This window comes from Abrus precatorius, unplaced genomic scaffold (assembly GCF_003935025.1).
Source record: "Abrus precatorius isolate BTA unplaced genomic scaffold, Abrus_2018 Scaffold11, whole genome shotgun sequence".
Classification (NCBI taxonomy): domain Eukaryota; kingdom Viridiplantae; phylum Streptophyta; class Magnoliopsida; order Fabales; family Fabaceae; genus Abrus; species Abrus precatorius.
In genome coordinates this window covers 7,909,109-7,933,685 of record NW_020874303.1, presented here as the reverse complement: position 1 = coordinate 7,933,685, position 24,577 = coordinate 7,909,109, and the positions used below count along the sequence as shown (strand labels likewise).

At 33.7% G+C, this 24,577-nt stretch overlaps 1 protein-coding gene across 1 annotated transcript; it reads right to left on the bottom strand.

Moving 5' to 3' along the window:
• Positions 1-15,576: 15,576 nt before the first annotated feature.
• LOC113855572 (terpene synthase 10-like) lies at positions 15,577-20,322 on the bottom strand. Its single transcript, XM_027487209.1, has 7 exons — positions 20,041-20,322; positions 18,533-18,791; positions 18,063-18,438; positions 17,007-17,225; positions 16,699-16,837; positions 15,983-16,231; positions 15,577-15,882 (listed from the first exon to the last, which is right to left on the bottom strand). The coding sequence occupies exons 1-7, from the start codon at positions 20,281-20,283 to the stop codon at positions 15,577-15,579; spliced, it is 1,791 nt and encodes a 596-aa protein (XP_027343010.1). The 5' UTR covers positions 20,284-20,322.
• Positions 20,323-24,577: the final 4,255 nt, after the last annotated feature.

Sequence of the window (24,577 nt, the reverse complement as noted above, 5' to 3'; positions counted from 1 at the left end):
GACTAACTTGAATTGAAAAATTAAAGGAACTAAGTGAAATTTAAATCAAACATAAAAGACTAAATTTCACCTAACTTTAAAAAATGAAAAGTAAAATTTAATCTTTTTTTTTAATGTGTGTCCATGTAATGTGTCTAAAAACACATTAAAATTTTTGTTTAAAAATTATAATTTAGTAGATTGGTCCTTTAATTATTGTATTTTGAATTTGGCCAATAAATTTTTTTTCATATATGTTTAATATGTTTTATATCTGTTACAAGTTAATTCTTTTTAAGTAGGTAACTACTGTTAATAATATTTTAACTATATCTTACATTGATGATGTTAATTTTAACTAAGTTGTGTTTAAGTTTATAATTTAATGAATATCTAACTTGATAATGACAAAATTAAATTTTTAAATGAAAAGTGTTCCTGTTAGAGAAATATTAGTCTTCAAGTCTCTACTCTGAAACAATAACGTCCTTCTGACTATCGCTGACGTGGGGAGGGTACCTGCAAAAGGCACTCCGATGCTGAAGTCAGGATTCGGTTCTAAGTAATAAATGGTATTTAATAATAAAAAGTCAACCTTTTACCTGTACTTCCTACATTCTTTTTATAGGCTTTATTATGGGCTAATGGGCTTGATGAGTCAGCCTTAATTTTGGCCTTTTTGCTTAAAGTAGATAATACTCTAATTATTAACCTTAATCGAGTTAATTACCTCTTAATCTTGATACCAAGGTATCCGGCCAGACTGGGCCGAATAGGTACTTGGTTTCCTTTTCTTATATGTAGAACCGAGCAGTTCTTTGTCCAGTACACTAGCCCCCCAAGCCCGAAGAGGTACGATGTAAGGGCTAAAAAGATACAAGTATTAAGCACATGCAGACGAGGGGATACTCAGTTTGGTAGGTGGTAAGGAAGACCAAGGAAGGTATTCGGTCTTTAGGAGTGTAATTTAGCCGAATAGGGTATTCGGTCAAGAAATATGAAATCTTTTGGTAGGTTGGAATGCATACCGAAGGAGGATTCAGTTTTTTCAAAAAAGTGATATAGACCAAAGAAGTAAACAATAAGAAAATAAAAAATCATAAAAATAAATAAATAATGAAAAAAGATTATTCTAGAACTTCAGGTTTTTTAGGGTTTCCTCGATGTGTGTGTACGAAACGAAAGGGTGCTCGATCTCAACCGTTTGATCTAGAAGGGATCTGTCGGTCAGGAAGGGGTATGACTCTTCACATCTGAGGACCATAAATCCTATAAATACATGGTGGTCCAGGTATTTTGTTCTCCACTTTTTCTCTGAGCCGAGGAGTACATATTATTGCTCCAAACCGAAGGGTATTCAAATTTTATCTTTCTTCCGAACTGACTACCTGTGAGGTACGTTTAGCTTTCTCTTTCCCTTCCTTATTTTGTTATGGCCGAATCCTTGGAATAGGAAGACTCGTTGTCGGACTCATCTAGGCTGACTAGTGTCAATGGTCATAATGTTGAGGGAACCGAAGGGGGGGTTAAATTCTCCTCAAGACCGAGTAATGTGAATGAAGAAGTGGAGACCGACTTTGGAGAATGTAGCGTCGAAGCCGAATCATCTGAGTCAACTAATTCTGATTCTGCTGAGCCCCTACCGAGCATGAGCCCTCTTAGGGAAAGACTAGTATTCCCTCCTTGTATAGTTCATGGATACGAGTGGGTACATGGTGAAGTGGCCCTACTTCTCTCAGTTTAAAAAAAATAGGAGTCTTCAATCTTTCGTGGACCATTGTGAAATTTCATTATGGGAACCTTCCGATCCCTACCCTATATCCATTGACCCTTGCCAAGGAGATGAAACCGGGAACCCTGAATTTGTTTTTCTGGGGGGTGCCGGAATGGCCAACACCTTCTTTGTGTACGAGTATATGTTTAGGGAACTAGGAATAAAGTTGCCTTTTGACAACTTCCAAATGGGAGTACTGAGGGTTTTAAATGTAGCGCCAACACAACTCCATCCGAATGGGTGGGCGACTATCCAAGCATTTAGAGTACTTTGTAAATTTCATTATATAGAACCTAGTGTAGGCTTATTTCTTTATTTCTTTAGTACTCGTCCATCAGATTTAGCAAGATGGATATCTTTAATAAGGCAACCAGAATTGCCAGAGTTTAAGCCTTATGCTTCATCTTTTAAGGGTTTTAAGACCGGCTACTTCAAAGTAATCGTCCACCTTGAAGGTAGAAACTTTTTCTTTGATAATGAGAATAATCCTCTCTTCCCTTTCCACTGAGGACCTATTGTCAGCCGAAGAGTTATCGACTTTGGATTATTTGAAGTCTCTTCCTCGAGAGCTTCCTGCCCGACACATTCTTTTAGTGTTGAAATCTCCTCACCCTCGTCTAGACATGGATGGTATATTTTGTCTTTATGATTTAGTTTTTGAATCAAGTTGTATTGATTTGACTTTTTGCTTTTACTGTAGGCTTAATGCCTCAACACGGTGTTCACGTACCAACATAATGTAAAACCTTGAAGTCCAAGGCACCTGAAAACATATCCATTGAGGAGCACTGAAACCCTCAACTCGACCATATGCCAGAGATAATTGGGCCTCGTCCTGCTCCCCAAGACCTTGTCATTGCCAAAAATCAGCCCAAGAGGCATAGAGAGAAAGGAAAGGAGAAGTAGAAAGGCAAAGACAAAGAGACCGAGAGGGAGAAGAAGAGAAAGCATTCCCACTCAGGTAAACCGAGTGGTTCAGAGGGGGCGTGAAATCAAGCCCAAGGTGATTTGATTGCCGGGGTTGGCAGCTCTTCAAATATTCCTCCATTCTTCTTATCCGACACCTTCCTCGTCCTAGGAGTGTATGCTGGACGAGTAGTTGCACCTGACTTGCTTTCGGATGCAGGAAAGGAAGCGGTCAACAACCTAGACCTCGAGAATCTTTGGAAATACTACGTGGAGTTTCAAATCCGATCCATGATGATGCTCCGAAGACTAGCACTGGAGCCGACACTTAAGATGAGGAAGGTGCAAAACGAGTACTCCACCTCTCAACAAGCTTTAGCGGATAATGAGGAGATTCGGCTAAATCTTGCTGAGACTAATAAAGCTTTGGAAGCCGAGGTTGTTCAATATAAAGAACACTATCATATAGTGGAAAATCGGCTCCAGGCTACTGAGCAAGCAATGAGGGCTAAGGAGGAAGAATTGGGGGTTTTGAGGGTAAAATCTTTGGGATTGGAGGAGGCCTTAAGGGCCAAATTTGTTGAAATGGAAGAAGCATTGGCTTGTGAGAGACAAAAGGCTGATACTGAGATGAAGGCCTTTGCCGACAAGTGTTCGGTCCAAGTGGCTATTGAACACGAGTCGGGTTTTAACCATCCCGTTCGCCAATGCTATAGCTTCTGCCAAGTACCGGCTAACTTCCATTTCGATCTTACCAAAGATTTTTTTGGTGGTAGGTTTTTACCATATAATGATGTGGATGATGATTTGGAACCTGACGCCAAAGCCCCTTCCCGAGTTGAAATAGATAACAATGCTGAAACCCCTGGTACTGATGCACCCAGTCCTAACGCCCCGGTCCAGGTGTTGGAGAGGAGGGAAATTAATAGTTTTTGGATTTTCTTTTATATTCATGGGCCGATAGTGCCCAAATTATGTAATCCTTCCAAGCGAAATACAAGTTCAATTCTTTCTTGTTTTCTTCCAAATTCTCTTTAAACAACTAAGCCAAATACTTCTGTTCGTTTCATTTCTTGCTCGAGTAAGGGTACTCATGACGGAATTAATGAATTCGACCTTAATGATAATTGATTCATCCTTGGTCGAGCAGGTGTACTCAGGAGGGAATTGACAATTTAATTCATCCTTGACCTAGCAGGGGTACTCGGGAGGGAATTTAATTAATTCAAACTTAGCCAAGTAACACTTGGGAGAGAATTTTAATAATGATTTATCCTTAACCTTAGCCAATTAGAAGTACTTGGAACGGAATTTGTAATAATTGTTTCATCCTTGGCTGAGTAGGGGTACTCGGGAGGGAATTTAATTAATTCAACCTTAGCCAAGTAACACTTGGGAGAGAATTTTAATAATGATTCATCCTTAACCAAGTAGGGGTACTCGGGAGGGAATTTAAATAATGATTCATCCTTGGCCGAGTAGGGGTACTCTGGAGGGAATTTAAATAATAATTCATCCTTGACCGAGTAGGGGTACTCGGGATGGAAATTAAATAATTCAAATGAATTGCTTGAAAGAAATCTTGACGCATTAAATTCATAACTGAGAAGGATTTTTTTTTTTGATAAGGTGCCTCGTTAAAAACCTTCCCAGGAAAGCCCCTTTTTCACTTTCTTTTAAGAGGACAAAACCTGGGCGAGGAAAAGAGTACACCGATTACAAATTACAAGCCTTTAACTAAAGTAATGCTTCAAGTGTGTAACATTTTTTGGTATAAGCTTTCCTTCCAATATCTCCAACTTGTATGCTCTATTGTCTAATCTTGCCGATACCCGAAAACGTCCTTCCCAGTTAGCTGCCAACTTCCCTTCTCGTCGTGCATCTTCGGTTACTCGCCATACCAAGTCATTCTCATAAAATTGTCTTCGGTTGATTTTGGAGTTAAACTTTCTTGCCATCATTCTTCTGCTAGCCTCGGTCATAATTGCTACTTGGCCACGTACTTCATCTATCAAATTCAAATTGACGGCTAAAGATTCGTTATTGGTCGAATCCTCAAAGTTCTCCCTTTGAAATGAAGGTTCTCCAATCTCTACCGACACCATGGCATCAGTACCATAGGTAAATCGAAAAGGAGTCTCCTTTATGATGGTTTGTGGCGTGCACCGATAAGCCCATAGTACCTCGGGTAGCTTCTCTGCCCATTCTCCTTTTGCCAACCCCAACCTTCTTTTTAACTCACGTAAGATGACTTTGTTTACAGCCTCGACTTGGCCATTAGTTTGAGGATATTTGACAGACGTGACCCTATGTTTGATGTGAAGCCCTTCTAAAAATTCGTTGAACTGTAGATCTGTAAATTGCAGCCCATTATCTGTAACTAACGCATGAGGGAGACCGAAACATGTAATGATGTTTTTTCAAGTGAACTTTTGAACATTATTAGTCGTGATGGTAGCAAGGGGCTCGGCTTTAATCCACTTAGTGAAGTAATCCACAGCGACAATGAGGAACTTACACTGCCCTTTTGCCAAGGGAAAAGGGCCGAGGAGGTCTATACCCCAAATAGCAAAGGGCCAAGGAGAGCTAATAGAGCAGAGGGTGTCGGTATGTTGGTGTAAGTGAGGACCGTGTTGTTGACAAGGGATGCATTTCTTTACAAACATGTGAAAATCTTGGGCGAGTGTCGGCTAATAGTACCCGGCTCTGAGTATTTTTGTTGCCATGGTTTGTCGACCCGAATGGGTACCACAGATACCTTCGTGAATCTCCCTCATGAAATAGCTAGCTTGGTCATCGTCAAGACATTTAAGCATAGGTGTTGAAATTCCTCTTCTGTACAAGTCTTTGCCGAGAAGGAGATACTTTGTTGCATGCATTCTAATCTTCTTTGTCAAAGTTGAATCCGTTGGTAAGCTGTTGCTAGCAAGGTACTGAATGGGGGTCATCCAATTTTGAGGCATATTTTCTATGTCCATGCACTCTTGTTTGGCGATGCTAGGTTGAGGAATCTCCTAATGGATCACACTTTGTAATTGCCCAGGTTTCCTTTGACTAGCAAGTCTAGCAAGATGGTCAGCTTGATCGTTCATGGTCCTTGGCGTATGTCTAACGTGTATTTCATCAAAATCATTCTTTTTACTGTTGAATTCTTGATAATACTGAAGCATTATTGAATCCTTCACTTGATATGCTCCATTGACTTGTTCGGCCACTATTTTTGAATCACTCTAACAAGTAACACGTTTTACTCCAATTTCTTTTGCCAATCTGAGATCGGCTAGTAGAGCTTCATATTCGGCTTGATTATTGGAGGCTTTAAATCCAAACTGAATAGATTTCTCAATAGTTACAGTGTTCGGCCCTTCCAGTATAATTCTTGCTCCACTACTTTAGCCATTGGGCATTCTGTACGCACCACCACTTGATGGCTTTGAAAGTAATGTCTTAACCGACGAGCCGTATAGACTAGGCTAGCACCACTTTCTCCATTAACTGATAGCGTGATTCAAGGCCTTGGAGTGCTCGGCTAATGAAGCGGATAGGGACCGATTCAGATATTTCTTGTAATAAGACTGAACTAATGGCATTTTCTGAGACGGCCAAGTAGACAATTATCTCCCTTTCAGGCTTCGGTTTTTCCAAAACAGGCAACGCTGCTAGTATATTTTTATACTGTATGAAGGCAATTTCACATTCGTTGGTCCAAATAAATTTCTGAGATTTTTTAAGCAAATTAATGAATGACCGAGATCTCTCTGCCATGATGGGCAAAAATCTAATCAAGGCAGCAATACGACCAGTGAGTCTTTGAACTTGTTTGACTTTCTGAGGACTAGTCATCTCAATAATGGCTTGGCACTTGTCAGGGTTCGCCTGGATCCCCCGTTCTGATAACATAAACCCCAAAAACTTACCACTAGCTACATCGAACGTACACTTTTCTGGGTTAAATCGCATCCCATGTCGCCTGCGCCGAACACATCCTTTAAGTGAGTAAAATGATTTTCCAATGCAGTAGATTTTACCACCATGTCGTCTACATATATCTCCATGCATTTTTCAACTTGTTTTTCAAAAATTTTATTCATCAGCCTCTGATAGCTCGCCCTTGCATTCTTCAGGACGAATGGTATTACTCGATAGCAAAAATTTGCTGAGTTTGTGATAAATGTCATCTTCTCTTCATCTAGAGGATACATTCGTATTTGATGGTATCTAGAATAGGTATCCAAAAAACTAAGTACCTGGTGACCGGCTGCACCGTCTACTAAGGTATTAATATTAGGTAAAGGGTATGCGTCCTTTGGGCATGCCTTATTCAGGTCCATAAAGTCTGTGCACATTCGCCATTTACCATTTGCTTTTTTAACCATGACTACATTGGCCAACCAAGTTGAATATCTAACCTCTCGGATAAAGCCAACCTGTAGCAACTTACTAGTTTCCTCCTCTAATGTCTTTGCTCTGTCCTTGTCAATCTTCCTTTTCTTTTGTGTTATCGGTTTGACCCTTTTATAAACTGATAGGTGATGACAGAGAAATGCAGGGTCAATGCCGGGCATGTGTGAATCTGGCCAAGCAAACAAATCGGCATTATGTTGCAATATTTCCTGAAAGGCCTTCCTCTCTTGTATAGACAAACTGACCCCCAAATAAGTGACCTGTTCGGGCTTCGGTCCAAGTTGGAAAGGCTGCTTGTTTTCATTGGGCTCCACCCTATACCCCTCCTCCATTCTAGGATTAAGTTCAACATCCAATTCCTCTCCCAACTAAAGGGGATATAATATTGACATCTCGGCTACCCCCATGGAAAGGTTTAAGACGTAGGCTTGCAAAGTAGCATTCTCTAGTTGTCTTCTGCTCAGCGTGGATTGTAACGATTCGGCCCCCTTTTAGACAGAAACTTCATGGCCAAGTGCGGAGTAGATACTATGGCCTTCAATTTGTTCAGGGATGGTCTGTCGAGCAGTATATTATAGGAGGTATTCGCATACACTACAAGATAAGTGATTTTTATACGTTTTCCCTCGTGCTCTGACCCGAACGAGGTGTACAGGTCAATACAGCCCCGAGTCTCCACTCGTTCCCCAGAGAAACCCATCAGCGGCTCATGATATTCTCTGAGCTCTTCTTCTAGGATGCCTAATTGTTTAAACGTATTCCAATACAGAATGTCAGTCGAGCTCCCCTGATCAATTAGTATTTTCTGGACAGTGCAATTAAGAATGTCTATACTAATGACCATGGGATCATCTTGTACCGGATTCACTCCTTGAAAGTCATCATCTGTAAATGTTATAGGCGAGATTCAGATTCTGCTGCCTAATGAAACGTTATTAACAGAACGAACCTGTCGGAGATGCCTCTTTCTAGCCGAATAAGTGGGTCCTTCACCTGCGAACCCACCAGCTATGGTGTTGATCACCCTCTTCGGGTATTTTTCTCGTTCATCAAATCTTCTTATACGAGGCTCTCTTGACCTACTCCGCTGTCTCTCAGACTGCTTATCCTCATACCTTCTTGAGGATTGAGGATACCGATCTCTCCCCCTTTCGATGTAACCGGTAGTGTTTGTTTGAATAAATCCTCTAAGGTGCCCATTTTTTTATCAAATCTTCTATTTTATCTTTTAGGGTCGTGCACTCCTCTATCGTGTGACCCCTATTGCGATGATATCGGCAAGATTTGCTCTTATCTGCCCAAAGGGGAGTGTTTGCGCGTCTTGGCATGGTCAGGATTTCTGTTGCTAAAGCCTGATCAAGTACCCTGGATCTGTTGGCATTGAGTGTAATGTAAGAGGGATATTTGGGCCCCGTAGGCGGCCTATCGGGCTCATCCTTTCTTTCTTTTTTCTTGCCAGAGTTTGAAAGTTTCTCTCTTATCTGGATTTTTTAAATTAGACCCCTGGTGCATGCGAATTTGATTTCGGTATTTGGCTAATTCTTCCATCTGCATGTACTTTGTTGCCCTACTCCTCAATTCATCCAAATCAGTTGGTGATTTTTTGCAGATGCTGTTAACGAAAGGCCTAGGCTTAAGGGCCGTTGTAAGGTGATGCATGGCCACTGCTGGTTCCAGATTGTGAATGGAAAGGGTCACTTTGCCAAATCGTTCCATGAACACTCGAAGTGATTCTCCTCTTTCCTGACGAATAATGACAAGAGCTAGGGATGTCAAGGGGTGAGGTTGGCTTGTAACGAACTGTAAATTGAACTGTCTTATGAGGGTTGTGAAGGAGTTAATAGATGACGGAGGGAGTTGGGTGAACCAAGTGAGAGCTGGTCCTCTTAACGAAGTGGGAAAAATTCTACACCATAAGGAATCATTCTCCGTGTACAGGCCTACCCGAGATCAGTTGTGCCATCATATTTTCTATTGTTAAGCCTGTCCAATTGTCTGGTAGTTTAGCATCCAAAATATGGTGAGCAAATGGGCTTTGACTCACTACATCATCTCGGTTATTCTTAGTTTCAGATTGTTGTATTCTCAGTTTTTCTTGTAACGCCGAAGACTCCCCTTGATCCTGGGCGAGAGGTGTAGTTTGGGAAGGGATGTGTGTTCTTATCTCTTCTCTTAAGTGAGCATTCTCCCTTCTCAAGACCGAGAGCTCCAGGGCATCCTTTTCCCTTTCCTTTTTCATCTCCATCATTTCTGTTTTGAGTTGCATTAACACCGCTAAAAGGCCTTCATCGGTTTCTCCTTCTACTAGAACCTTAGGTGTCGGTTGGGTAGGTGTGATATCTTCTTGTTGAGAAGTTCCCCTTGCTGAACATGTCCATCCTGTTGGCTTCTTGTTAGTACCATACTGATCGAATAAGCAAGGCAATCGTGCCTCACGGTGGGCGCCAAAATGTTCCTGTTAGAGAAACACTAGTCTTAAAGTTTGTACTCTGAAACAATGACTTCCTTCTGACTATCACTGATGTAGGGAAGCTACCTGCAAAAGGCACTCCGATGCTGAAGTCAGGATTCGGTTCTAAGTAATAAATAGTATTTAATAATGAAAAGTCAACCCTTTACCTATACTTCCTACCTTCCTTTTATAGGCTTTATTATGGGCTAATGGGCTTGATGAGTCAACCTTGATTTTGGTCTTTTTGCTTAAAGTAGATAATACTCTAATTATTAACCTTAATCGAGTTAAATACCTCTTAATCCTGATACCAAGGTATTCGGCCAGACTAGGCCGAATAGGTACTCAGTTTCCTTTTCTTATATGTAGGACCAAGCAGTTCCTTGTCCAGTACAAAAAGTAAAATTATATTTGAAAATTTAAGATTTCTAAAATTATTATCTCTATTCCTTCCATCTTCACTTGCACGTACAAATCAACAACTCGACCTACTATTTCTTAGCCTTCAACTACTTCTCTTACTAGCTCTTCTTTCTCCTTCACATTTCGTCCTTCAGAGAGAAACAGGAATCAAGGTATCACAAAGAGATTTCGTATAATAGTTTCATTCTTAGTACTCATGTATCTATACCTTCTATTTTCTCTTCCTTCCTCTACTTTTTCACCTTGCTTTTCATTTCTTCCTTGTTCTCTCTTTCCCTACTTTCTTTTACGACTTGTCCTTCCTCTTCTTTGTTTCCTTCCTCTTTTAACTTTATGCCTCCATCATGGCCATGCTCTAGTGGCTCACTAACAATTCTAACCATGTTCCCAATATTTGTGCTATTAATGGTGTTGTTGCCTTGGTCTTTGTTGTCATTACTTTGGAGATTAAAGTTATTTTTATTCCTTTCGGAAGTATATTTAGGTGCCCCTACCTTTCAATTATGTTCTTGTTAGCATCACCATGCTTGAAAGGGCTATTGTTGTTAGGGCCTATGTCATAAGTATGGTTTTTGACCCCTTCAGCTTTGTTGCTTTCACTACTTTTGCTATTGTTGTCAAAGTTATTGTCATAGGTTTTCCATAATAGTAAGTAGTTTAGCACTTGTTCTTCCAAACACTCTCACTATAATTAATAATTTTCATCCACTTCAATGATTTCTTAATTAATGTTCTTCAATAATTTCACAAGATATTTTATACATTCTTGTCAAAGAATGATGAAGAACTCTGTGATTCTTTCTTCTTTCAATATGTACTCCTTTTGTACATCTGTGTGGAGACAAGAAACACGTCACTTTGAAAAGAATCACACAATATTATATTATTCAACTTCTAGTTACACATCAACAAAGTTAATAACATCACCAGTCATGTTCAATGGAGAGGACTAAATTAAAACAGATGTAAACATATGAAACCTATATATATATAAAAAAAAAAGTTATTAGTTAAAGTCGAAACAAACACAGGAGTTAAGAAACCAATCTATTAATTTAATAAAGTTAAATAAATTTATTATCTCAAAATCATAAAAGATATTCAAAGATATATTTTTATGATAATTTAAAATATTTAAGAGATATATTGAATGTTATTGTTAACATGTAACCTTAAGTAAACATTAAAAAAAAATTCAATTATCTTATATTTCTAAGATAATAAATACGTATAAAAGATATTGCAAAAATACTTTATTTACCTATCACATGTGTTACTTTATTACATTTGTTATTTTCTTTTCAACCTATCTGTTTACGGTAAAAAATGATAATTTGTAAACAAATAATCTAAGAGCAATCTGGAGACTAGATTTAGGTCCTCCTTAGGTTCTTTTAAGTGTGTTGTGATTAAATGGACGTCACAAAATAAATTGTTAAACAAGAATAATAAAAAACTGAATTACAGTACAGAGGCTTTTATAATAATTTGCTAAAATAAGAACCAAATTGTAGAAAAGAAGTAAGCAAACGAACTAGAATTAAAAGGCGGGAAAGATAAATGTGCAGAAATTAAAACGTACGACTCCTAGCAATGAGGAAAAACACCGTGAGTCTCCTGATAGCTGGTGTCTGGCGCGGTGCAGGTGTTTGGGTGCCAAAAGCCATCCTCTAGAAAGTGAAGCTTTGACATATTTATAGGCAAGGGAAACCACCATCATTCTCCTTTTTTCGCGGACAATTCTCGGTAATTGCCTTCAACTGCTACCCATTATCCACAACTGGCTCTGATCGTGCTATTGGTTGTGGTTTCTTTCATAACTACTATTGCCCATCATCCTTCTTCGTATTGTTATACCTTCATTTGGTGGTAACTGCTAGTAACCGCTTCTGAGCCTTGTAATAACTTTTGAGTCCAATCATGACCCTTATGAACTTAGAATCTTTTTTTTTTTTTTGAACAGTTCTGAGAGAAATCTAAGAGTCTCATTTAGCATTATAGACTTAAAATAATTTCTCCCTTGATTTCTATTTTTTGACTAATTTTGAGCAATTCTTGTGGAAATCTAGAGCTCAACCAGGTTTGTAGACTTAGATAATTTTCTGACCACTTATTATTTTTCGAGCAATTTTGTGTTGCTAGGGACTTAGGAACCCTCAAAAACTCCTTGAAAAGACTTTCAATCTTGTGGACTCAGCATATTTTCCTGTTATTTTTGTTTTTCGAGCAGTTTTGGGTGTAAGGACTTGAGAGTTACTCAAAAACTTCTCAAAAAAATCCTTTTGTCTTGTGGACTTGGAATAATTTCTAATTATTTCTATTTTTTGAGCAGTTTTGGCTATTCTTAATTCAGGGGCCAAGGTATCCTCGAAAAAACTTCTAGTTTTGTGGACTTGGCGTAATTTCTTACCAGTCATTGAGCAATTTTGGGCGTAAGGGGCTTGAAACTGCTCAAAACACCTCAAAAAAAGCTTCCAGTTTTGTGGACTTGAAAACTATTCAAAACTTCTCGAAAAAGCTTCCTCCAATAAGGTTTTATAACTTAGAAAAATTTTTCCTTACCCCAAACAGATGCCCCCCAAAATATTAATTTATCATATTATGAAATTTTAATATTTTTATTTTGTTATTTGTTGGAAAAAAATTATTTTCAAATTTCCTGCCATTTTTATAGCATCTCTGCCACTTACCTGCTTTATGTCGGGCACGTCGCCCAAAGTCAGCGCATTTAATGCAGCTTGTGCCTGGTAGTTGCCCAAAACATCCCATTACAGAGACATACGCCGTTCTATGGGGGATTTGGGGTGATTTTTGATTGAAAAGGCGCCTCATTATCTCTTCAACTTCCCACTAAGTGCCAAAATAATCTGGATTTAGGCTATTTCGTGGGCCTTGCACGAGGTTGAGACCAGTATATAAGGTGGAGTTACCTTCTCATTTTTTACGCTTTCATTTTTACTTCCTCCTGTTAAGAGCTCTGTTATCTCTCTTCTGCTCCTTTTGTGTTGAAGTCTTCCTTGCTTCCTCTATTCTTCTCTTCATTTTCTCTTGAAATGGCGTCCAAATCAAAGGTTCCTTCATCTTTCTCAAATGTTGAGCTCGTGCCTCTGGGTCATTCGAGCTATCTTCCTGAGCTGCCTCTAGAGGAGGAGAAACTTGCTATTTGGAAATTTCAAGTACTCATCCCTTTTTTTTTGAACTCAAAACCTCATGCATTTTTGGGTCCTTATATTCCCCAAGAGTCTGTTGAGTTTCCCCTTTCTGCTGATGGGATTCTTGCTTTTTCTTCAAAATATAATTTAGAATCTCTCGAAAATGCTCAGAAAATCTTTCGAACTATGCCTCCTATCACCAAGGACTTGTATTTACCATAGTTAGATAGAATAAAAAATGAAAAGTAGGATAGCTGGAGGAACATAGGGATTTATGAAATTATTCAATTGTCTAGGTACAATTTGTCTTACAATTTTCCCATGATAATGAGCTCTCTTTTCTTTTGGGATCGAGCGACTAGCTCTTTCCACGTGCCTTGTGGCATGATTACTCCATCTCGTGAGAAAGAGCTAGAAGGCAATGATTCCCCGCTCGAAGCTCCAAACGCAAATTAGGCTCCTCGTATTCCAGCAATTGTATTCATTCCAGGTGGAATGGTGTGAGTCATACCTACTCCCGGTGGAATGGTGTGACTTTGGGGCGAGACGGTTGTCACCACAGGGTTAGAATAAGTTTGTACACCAAAAATAGGCAGCTTTGACACAGGAGGCAGGCCAAATGGCTGGTCACCCAGCCTTGGCCTTGGGCCAAAATTCATGTCGGGATTGGTTGGTGTAGTAGCTATAAATTGGCTAACTAGTGCGGATGACGACGTAGGTAGTGTCATCGTCATTGTTGGTAGTGAGGAAGTGTTAGTACCACCGCTCACACTTTCTAGGTTAGTATTACCATCCCCATTTCTAGAATTACCATTCCCAAAACTACAATCACTATTCCTTCCTCTATTAGCCATAATGTTACGTAATATCATGCAACAAAGCAATCAATCATAAAACACACAAATAATGTCCCACTGGGCGTGCCAATTTGTTTACAGTGAAAAATGAAAATTTGTAAACAAATAATATAAGAGCAATCTGGGAATTGGATTTAGATCCTCTTTAGGTTCTTTTAATCCAAATTATCAATTCAAACATAAAGTTATCTTCTTTTATATTTTAAAACTGTTGGTAATCTATAAATATGAGACTTAACATTATTCTAACTTTCTCCCTCAAAAGGTTAATTAACTTTGATGTTTGACATGCATTTTATTTTTATTTCACCAATCTACTTTCTTTTAGCCCTTTTCTATTCATTTTTTTCGGCCTAGCTTAATTTTTCATTTTGATTTTATCTTATTTTTTTGGACCTTTCATTTTTATTTTATTTTTATGCATCTTTTATAGGCTTTTTGAGAGCAAAATCAATACCATATTTCAACAAATAGTGAAGTTCCAATTCAAAATTAGAAGATAAATTAAGCTTAACTTTAAATAACTTATTTATTCAAAGAATTTTAAAAATATAAACTTATAATCATCTTAACTATATACTTTTAAATTATTGTTAATCCAATTATGTGAGATTAAAAGTTTTTGAACTTTAGAAAAAGATTATAAAAAATGTATGTCACAATTAGTACAAATCTAGTTCGACTTGAGAGGGGATATTGAGATATTAAATCCTATATATTGTTGGGCTTGTAACAAATTAGAATCAAAGGTTATATAAGTAAGAAAATCTTACTTCTAAATTTGTTTTAGCCATTTTAGAATTTATGAGCAAGTTGAAGTTAGTAGATTTTTTTTTTAAAAAAAAAAAAGACTTTTGCACAATTTATGTTATTTATTTTGATCATATATATATATATATATATATATATATATATATATATTATGAATGTAAAATAAAGAGATTAAACAAAAAAAATATTCATTAAATCAAATACCCAAATTAGATATATCCATCATATTTTTTAAACCCGTAAAATCATGACTAGTGTTTTAACTATTTTTGTTCTCATATAATGTTGGAATTTTAGAGTATTTACATGGTTATGACCCATGATTGTATAATTAATATCATTAAAATATGGTATTTGATATTAATTATAAATAAGAAAAGAGAAAGTTAATTGTAAAAATAACTACTTAGGTAGTTATTTTTAATGGTAACCACCAAATAGTTATGTTAGTAACTACCAAGTTGTTATATTTTATAATTTATTTTCTAGAAATTCCTTTATATGTATAAAACTCATGTTCTATTATGAATGATGATGAAATTTGTTTCTAATGTAATCATACAATATACATCAAAGTTAAAAAATACTTACAAAACTATTTTTTCTTTGAAACATCAATAACACAAAACTGATTTTACCTTGTGTTCCTATTAGATATACTGATTTTACCTTGAGTTCCTATTAGACATTAATTCATAAAGCGTGAATTATCATTATCAATCTTTTTTGTTTCTCAGAGACAAATTTTGTAGTATCCTATGCTTTTATATGAGACAAAATATTACTTTTAGAAAAGTGTGTATTCACACTTAAAAGATCATATCCTCAAGTCTTGTAAGTCTCGTTTCCCTTATTTACTTAAAAGTTGTAACATATAGTAGGAATCGGTTGAATAATCAATGATAATATGCGATTCCTAATTTCAAGATCTTGAACAGTATGACCATCTCCATGTTGGTAGATACACAATGCCATCCTTGCCAGGTTCATAGCTGTTTCTATGAAACTTGGAGATAAAGAAGAATTACAAGCCTCTTTATTCATTCTCTTCCACATTGTACACATCATGGATTTTACATACTCACGAGCCTCTCCTTCAGAAGCTCCACATTCATTCATGTAACATTGAATTGACTTAGGAACATCACCTGTCTCATTTTCACGCTATAAATAAATAAAAACAAAAATTAGTGAAAAAAAAAAAGAAAGAAAGAATGACAAAACAATGAATTTGAGAAAAATAGAAATGAGATTGACAAGGTACTTTGTATGATGCAAGGTCATTAGCAAGGCGTGCAATCACTGCTGAAGATCGAATTATCTCAGAGTATTCTTCTAAGTAAACCACGTGTTCCTTGTTGAATGAGTGTGGAATCGAAAAATAAGCATGGACTAGTACAACAGGTGCACTAATTGAAACCAATGCGTTCTCTATGTATTCTTGGAAGCTTGGCGTAGATCTACGATGGTACCACTTTGCCTCAATAAAATATGATTTACATAGATCTGTCCACTGAAAATTACACAAATAAAACAAGTTGACATTAATACTCTTATGTGTGTTTGAGGGTAACAATTTAATTACACGCTTAATTAATAGATTTGATAATAAACTTTATTGACATAATTTTAAAAAATTAATAAAATATATAATACTTTCTAAACAGAATTAATAAGATTAAGAGCTATCATTTGAAACAAACATTAAACACAATATGGTTTGTCCACAAATTTATGATTTTTTTATATAGAAAAACAATTTAAATACCAAAAATATGGAATTTAGAAAAAAATTGAAAACTTTTCAAAAATCATCTGGTACTTTAAAATATTTTATATCCTATATTTTTATAATTTTTTCCAAAATCTAATATTTCAGTATTCAGTATTTTTAAATACTATATATATATAACCTCAAATTTATACCTAAACATATAACGGGCAAATAAATGGGTTAAAAACAATCAGAAAAGTGCTTACCGATTTCTTTAGGTAGGGAGCGATGTAGTAGCCAGTGTTCTTTAAGGTTTCAAAAGCCGTGTCATTTACGAAGTTATAGAGTGCATAGAAGCATATTTTCATGTAGCCCGGGAGATTATCCATTGCATTTAGATCCCATCTAGATTCATAAATAAAATACTATTAATCATTCATTCATTGTGAAAAACTTTAAACAAATGCATAATTAGTTGAATTTATTTTAATAATCTTATTTTGTTTTCTTTCCAAGAGAAATTTGAAAAAGAAAATGGAGGAAAATCATTATATAGAACTGCAACTATGCTAACCTGTCAACTGCTTCTGTGAAGAGTTCTAGTTCATCCAAGGTGCCGTATACATCATAAACATCATCAATTGTGGTTACTAGGGAATTGATCTTTGTCATAACACTTCTGAAGTACCCAACATCTGGCTTAAAATTTGTTCCCACTGTCCAAATGAAGCTTTCTACCAACCTATCCCTGCTGAAGCTCAACTTTTCTCCGAGGCCAGTTCTTTTCCACCATCTTTTAAAAAGACAAAATTTTGAACATTGATTCAAAGTATTATATTCCATTAACAATAACAAGGTATAATTGTTTTATGTTAATATAGGAGAAGGAAAAATGGGATGTTACATAAGTTTTAGAAGGTATTCAGCACTCTCAAAATTAGTTTGAAATAGTACAACAAAAAATAGGATGTATAAATACCGATGTCTACCAAAGAAAACCATGCAAAGTTGAATATTGATAAACACTGATCTAAAATATGTTAGGATTATGGCAAGGTTTTTGCTTTAAAAAAATTATAACAATATTGGAGAAAGAGTGAATGGACTTGAGCATAATTGGCTTACTTGTTTAAATTAGTTTTGACAATTTTAAATTTAAAGTCATTTTTTTATATAGTCTTTAATTTATTACCAATCCACCAAAGTAGAATTTTATATCTTAACAGTACGCTATTAAATATTTAAGACACTTAAAAGAGTTTGAGAGAAATTTATTGAAATAACTTAGAATTTTAATATTTTTTAAAATTTGTTCTAGTAAATATAGTTTATCACATTAAGTTATTTTCACTTTATCCAAAGAAGCAAGTATATAATACAAGCCTTCATGTAAGCTCTTTTGAGAACATATTTGTTTTCCTATAAACAATTTGTGCTGAAAAAATTAAGTAAATTTCTTATCTCATTTCTTGAACTTCGAAAATATTTAATATTTTTGAATCTTTTTTAACCCGGTCAAAATAAGATGCACAATCAATCATGATGTATGATAATTTAACCCAAACCCTCAAACAAAATTGTTTGTACCTAATTTTCTCAAGTTACTGTTAACTGAAATCAATCAGCTCACCTTGATGTGTGCTTCAATTCATGTTGGTATATGGCTTGAACAGAATTGAAATCCAATTTAGCTAACTGAAGTAAAACAAGACTCATGTTTTGCTTTCTTTCATATGCATCAATAAACCACTGAGCTTCCCATCTAGGAATCCTCCAATGTAATGGAAGCTCCAAAGCATGACCAATTAGAAGTGAAATGTGGTCACCTTTATTGTGGTTCAAATATTCTTTGAGATATTGTGTGGTGAAATCTCTTGCCTCATCCAATATACTTTCCTCTTCCATCAAATGAAATGAGGCTTCATAAAGTGATAGCATTTCTTCAACATCAATAGATGGGTTCTTCTTGAAATTACCCATTTCATCTTGAAAGCAAACAAAAACATCTGCAACAGCAATAATACACACAGACATCAGGAAATGTCAAGTATGTGACAATCTCAATCAATAATAATAATTACAAGTTCAATCTTTCAAAACCTGTAGAGATATCATAACCATGTTGCCTTAAGAGTCTGAACTCAAGTGCTGTGGCATATAAATTCTTCTTTTTCTTGAATGCATCCATATTGTAAATATTATCCAATATTTTCTTTATTTCATTGCTAAAATGATAAGAAATTCCAAGCCTTTGCAACACATCAATAAGCTCAAGTTGATCAAGTTGATTTTCCACTCTTCCAAGCATCTTCCTCACTTCTTCCCTTAGCACTCTGCCTTGTTCTAGGTACTTTGTATCCTGCATGAATTGAACTACATGATGTTACCTGAACATTATTGTTTCATAGATTAGTTATAAGGACTTGTAATTGCATAATGGGTGTTTGCGAATTGATCACAAATAGTAAGCACTGTACGTAAGTACTAAATGATACCTTTTATTCACAGCTTAGTTATTGGATATAATCATAAGTTCAAATTGAAGTTTTGAAATTGGCAGATCGACGAAAAATTTGTTTGACTATTATTATTATAAAGTTTATGGGAGAGGAAGGGGATGAAAGGACGTATTTTTTAATTTTAAAATATATTATTTATAATAAAAATATTATTAATATATTAGATTTTTGTCAATATATTAATTTATATTTTTATTTTTTAAAAATATTAATTTTAAATATATTTATTTAAAATATAAATTTTGTCATTCTTTCCGCTCTCCTCCAAAAACAAACCATCGTTCTCAATCCTTGTCCATGTCCTTTTAAATAACCTGATAAGGAAGCCAAGGAGTGAATGAAAGGCAAACATAAATGGAAAGAATAATAAATAGTGACAATTAAAGTGAGTCACGTAACCTAGAAACTTCTTTTTTTTTAAATGTTTATAAAAAATTATTTAGAAAAGCAACAATTATACTAACTCTTCAAATAAAAAAATTTAATTTATAATTGTATAAAAATAAAAATAATGTCTACTTTTTATAAAATTTTAAGAAAATAAATAATATTTTTTGTGAGTAAGGATCTCTTAATATCAAATATCAAATTTGCGTATTTATATTACTTAATAATTTTTTATAAAATATAAAATTGATAAATCTAACTATTGAATTATCTTATATTATTTTTATTATTATTTGTATCAAAATTCGTTTAATTTAAATATTTGTAGATATATTATCTAAAATTTAATATTTACATATATTCTTAAAGTCATTTAAATGAAAATATCTTAACCCCACTCGGACTTGATAGTTGGTACAGATCCTCTTGTGGCCAAAAATTGACAGTACTTTCAGGGAGTGTTTTGTGAGTAGGATGTGATGATAGTAAATGTGAAGGACTAGACAATTACAACTCTAATTTTCTCTAAAATTATGGAACGCTTTGAAAAATAATATGCATAGAAATCTAGAGGAATTCCACAGTAATACAACACTGGAGGAAATACAGACCATCTTTGTTAAGCATTTATTCTATAAAGAATGAGGAAGGAGCGAGATTTAATATATGAAACAGAAACACACATGAAGTATTAAATGATACCTTATATTCACTGCTCAGTGATTGGATGTACTCATAAGTCCATATTGAAGGTTTGAAATTGGCAGATCGACGAAGAATTGTTTGACGATTATTACAAATTTGATCTGGTAATTCCTTGCATTGAGGAGTTGGATAAGGGACACTGGAGCTTCTGATTGCTGCAGATGAAGACTTTCTACTTTCTAGAGGTAGAATCATTTTAGTGAAGCTATTAGCTGCCAGTGGAAGTGAACAACTAGCCATTAATTAGCTAGAACCAAAAACCAATATTGGGAATATTTTGTTGCCTTGCTGTGATATTTTGAAATCCAACTTAAGCTTTTATAGGGCACAACCGAAGTTCTTGACTCTGTATGCCAGCCCAGGGCAACCATTTGGAAATATTTTATATTAATTTAACGTTATTCCACGAGTGTGCCAACCATTCGAAAAGAACTATTATTTTAAAACGTTCCTTAACATATTGATACTTTTTATATTTTTATGTTAATTTAAATTTTTATTAAATTTAACTTTCTTATAATTTTATATTAATTTATTATTAAATATACTATGTAATATTAAAAAAAATATTTAAATTTTGTTAAATAGCATTTTACTAATCCATGTACTTCTAAAAACATGGAAAAAGCATTGAGTACTTTAACAAATAGGAGGAATGTATTTGAGGATAGCACAAATGAATATTATCTACCACACACACAACTCTTAAGGCAGTGGGCACTACCTTACAAATCCTTCTTCAGATTTTATTGCTCCGACACTTTGTCGACATCTTTTAAACGTGGAAAATGCTTAGCTTTATGAATGACAATATCCATCAACAGTTTATGAAACATTTAAGTCAATTTGTAAAAGTTTTTGATAAATATAACATTCTTACCTTGTGATCGCATTATTGTTCTGGTGGGTGGCCGCAAGTACTTTCAATGACTTATGTTTTGTCTACATATGATAAAAAAAATTATCAAATAAAAAATGAGTTACATCTTTTCCCTCTTCGATTGGATGGAAGGAAAATAAGACGTTTAATTAAATAAAATAAAATGAAATACTTTTAATTAAGTTTCATTCTTTATACCTTATTTTAAATGTTTCAAACGATAACAATTGTTATTCCTGTTTTTTTTTATTTTAACATTTTATAAAATTTTCTATTAAACATTTGAAACTTTGTTTTCTGAAATTTTAAATATTTTTCATTTTCTTTTATATTTTTATATAACAATTAACATATAATAAAATATGATAAAAAAATTTAATTTTTATTCATAAATAACTTGTGCTAGCATAGGTATAATAACTAGGTTTATTACATTTGTTAAAATAATTGTCTTAAAGAGGTACGTTTAAAATCAATTTTTTAAAATTAAAATTAAATTATAAATTTAAAGTACCTTCTTTTAAAATTGCCAAAGTATTGTTTTAATAAAATTAATCTCTATCCGGCGTGACTTTGGTCATGTGTCAAAAAATTGTAATTATTGCTGATAAAATTTTAATTTTTTTTATTTTAAAATAAGTATTATCACAAAAATAGCAAAAAATTAGGATAATTTCATGTATCAAAGGGACACAAGTATGGCATCACTATTAAAGGTAGTATCGTCATCATGTTTATAGGAGGTAAGTGTAATTACAAAATGTTATAAAAAAATTTAAAATAAATTTATGAAATATCATCTTACGATGACTATTTTTAATTAATAAAATTTCTTTAATTTAATTATTTGAATTTAAAAGATAAGAAATTAAATAAAATAAGAATTTAAATATGAAAGTGATTAAAATAGAATTAAAAATAGTGTAATCTCTAATAATAAATTGATCAAAAAAAACTTAGAGCGTATGGTTTTACTTTTACAATTCGTAATATTTTCTTTTAAATTAATTTTAATTTTATTCCCTATGATTGTCAATCACTCATACTAAACCTATTAATACCCAAATGTCATGCATTATTAGCAGTTTTTATCTTAAATTACTATCTCCAATTGTCATACAAGGTAAAAAAGAAGAAAAAACATAAAAAACTTATAAATTGTTAATTTAATAACAACTGAAAGAAAAGAAATAAACTTAGTCAATCCTAATTCTTTATGTCGTTTTACCCTATAAATCTATTAACTATATATAGTACGAGACCTACGATATAATTGATTCTGATATGTTTAGGAGTTGTCAATTCCAAACATACAAATATAGTGCAAAAACACCAATAAAAAAACATAAAATTATTATTAATCATAAAGATCTCATAAAGTTATGTAAAGAATCCACCGTAATCTTAATTATGAATTTAGATCGGTATAATATAAAAGAAAATAAAAATAATACTAGACAAATCCATAGAACTTGAAAAGTAAATGCAAATTAAAAGAGTCTCCAACAGAAAAAAAGATGAGAAGAACTCGTGATCCTAAGACACGCTCCCAAGGCTCCAATAGTTATCAGGGACTGGCCACTACCGAGATTGAGGATGTGAAAGAGACGTGTAAAAGGTGTAGAAAAGATGAGATGAAAGGGATTGTAAAACCCGATCCTCAGTTGCGACCCTGAGGTCTCTTTTAAATATGTAAAAAATATTTACTTTTAGTAAATAAATTGATTTTTGTTGGAATTTATTTGTGGCAGTGATAAAAATTGTTCAATTAATTTTTTTTATTTGTAAAAATGAAAGATTAATTTAATTGTTGATATTGCATATTGAAATAGTAGAATTTATGAAGAAGTGAATTTAGAAGGCAATAAGAAAGTGATTCAGATAAAACTAAGATTAAGTTTAAAACATTAAAAAGAAAAAATTGTTTGAAATTTAATCTTGGTCATAATCATGTTATTTTAGATTAATTTTACATTTTTTTATTGATACAAATGCTAGACAATACACCATTTTAGAGATATGTGATGATGAAGACATTGATGATATAATAAATACATATCAACAACAAACTAGTAGAACTGTTATTGAGTTATATGTAGATGTTATTAGTAAAATTATCAACATTTATAAAAATAGAAAACTATATATATATATATATATATATATATATATATATATAATCATCAAAATAAATAAAATTTGAATATTACATCCAATTTCAAAAAGAAACTTAGTTGTTCATAATAGTCATTATAACAAAAGAAAAAGATGGAAAGGGATGAAGAATGATGTCTCAAATATCCTCTATTGTATGCTTTCTCACCTTTTTGGCTTGCTTCTTTTTTTCTCACTCTCCCATTTTTTTTTTTTTTGTTCACTTTTCTTTAAAGTGTGATTTAGTGATTTCTCACTTGAGCATGAAACAGTTTACTCAAGTAAAAAAATCAGACAGTGACTCACTTTCACTTGAAAAAAAAATAGACAATGACTCATTTTTGTATCTCGCATTTTCATTCAAGGGAAAGAACTCTCGTTTGAGTGAAACTTGAGCAAATGTAATTATTTTACTGAGCTTCTTTCTTTTGTCTTCCTTCCTTCTTAGTTTTTTGTAAAACAAAGAATTTAATAAAAATCAAAGAAAATTTTCATCTTTATCTCTTAATTAAAATAACTGTTTAATTTAGATTTTTTTAGATTAAAAGAAAATTGATATTCAACTTTAATTCATTGCTTTAAGTGTCCTAATTCATATTAAAATTTATTAAAGTTTGACACTTATTAGTCATATTAAATTTATTATGTAATTAATAATGACCATAATAATTTTATTGTGATGTAAGATAGGGTAAAAATCATTTTTAAAATATAACCTCAAGTATATTAATTGAAAACATTATAACCAAGAAATGAGGGAAGATTTTAAAGAAGTTAACATTTCAACAAGTCATAGTCATTCATTGTCAAAATCTTTTTTTTTAATTAAACAAATCAATCATTGCCCTTCCTACGGTGATACTTTCCAAATAATACCACTTGTAGATATTATGCATGTTTCCCTAATATCCAAAATCTGGCTTGAAATTTGTTCCCACGGTCCAAACGAAGTTTTCTACCAACCTATCCCTACTAAAACTCAGCTTGTCTGTGAAGCCAGTTTCCTTCCACCATCTTACAAAAGGACAAAATTTAGAGCATCAATAAGTATTATATTTTGTTAATCATAACAACTACAATTGTTATTTGTCACATTAATAAGTATTATATTTGACACAATAATCCACCAAATACGTTGCCACACTACAACTATTCAAATTTTGTAGTATTTTTTAAGTTCTGGATTGTACATGTTATACAACATGTGTAGAAAAACGTAATATATATATATATAGAGAGAGAGAGTTAAAATATGCGTTTAATTTTTATAAATGATTGAACATATCTTTATTTACTCAAGAAAATTTTGTTGATTTTTGTCTTCATAAATTTTAATATTTCTAAAAATAACTGTTAGTATCATTTATTGAAGACGTGACATATATATTTAAATATCATTTATCATCTTAAAATGGTTATTCATATAACGTGGTCATAAATTAGAATAAGAATCAATTTAAAAAAAAAAAGATAAAAATTGTTTTAGCATAACGAGTAGCA

Coding starts and splice junctions, on each gene's coding strand:
- LOC113855572 (XM_027487209.1), bottom strand. CDS start 20,283: ATGGCTAGTTGTTCACTTCCACTGGCAGCTAATAGCTTCACTAAAATG. Junction 16,838..17,006: donor TTCACAGAAGCAGTTGACAG/GTTAGCATAGTT, acceptor TTATGAATCTAG/ATGGGATCTAAATGCAATGG. Junction 16,232..16,698: donor CTCCCTACCTAAAGAAATCG/GTAAGCACTTTT, acceptor TGTAATTTTCAG/TGGACAGATCTATGTAAATC.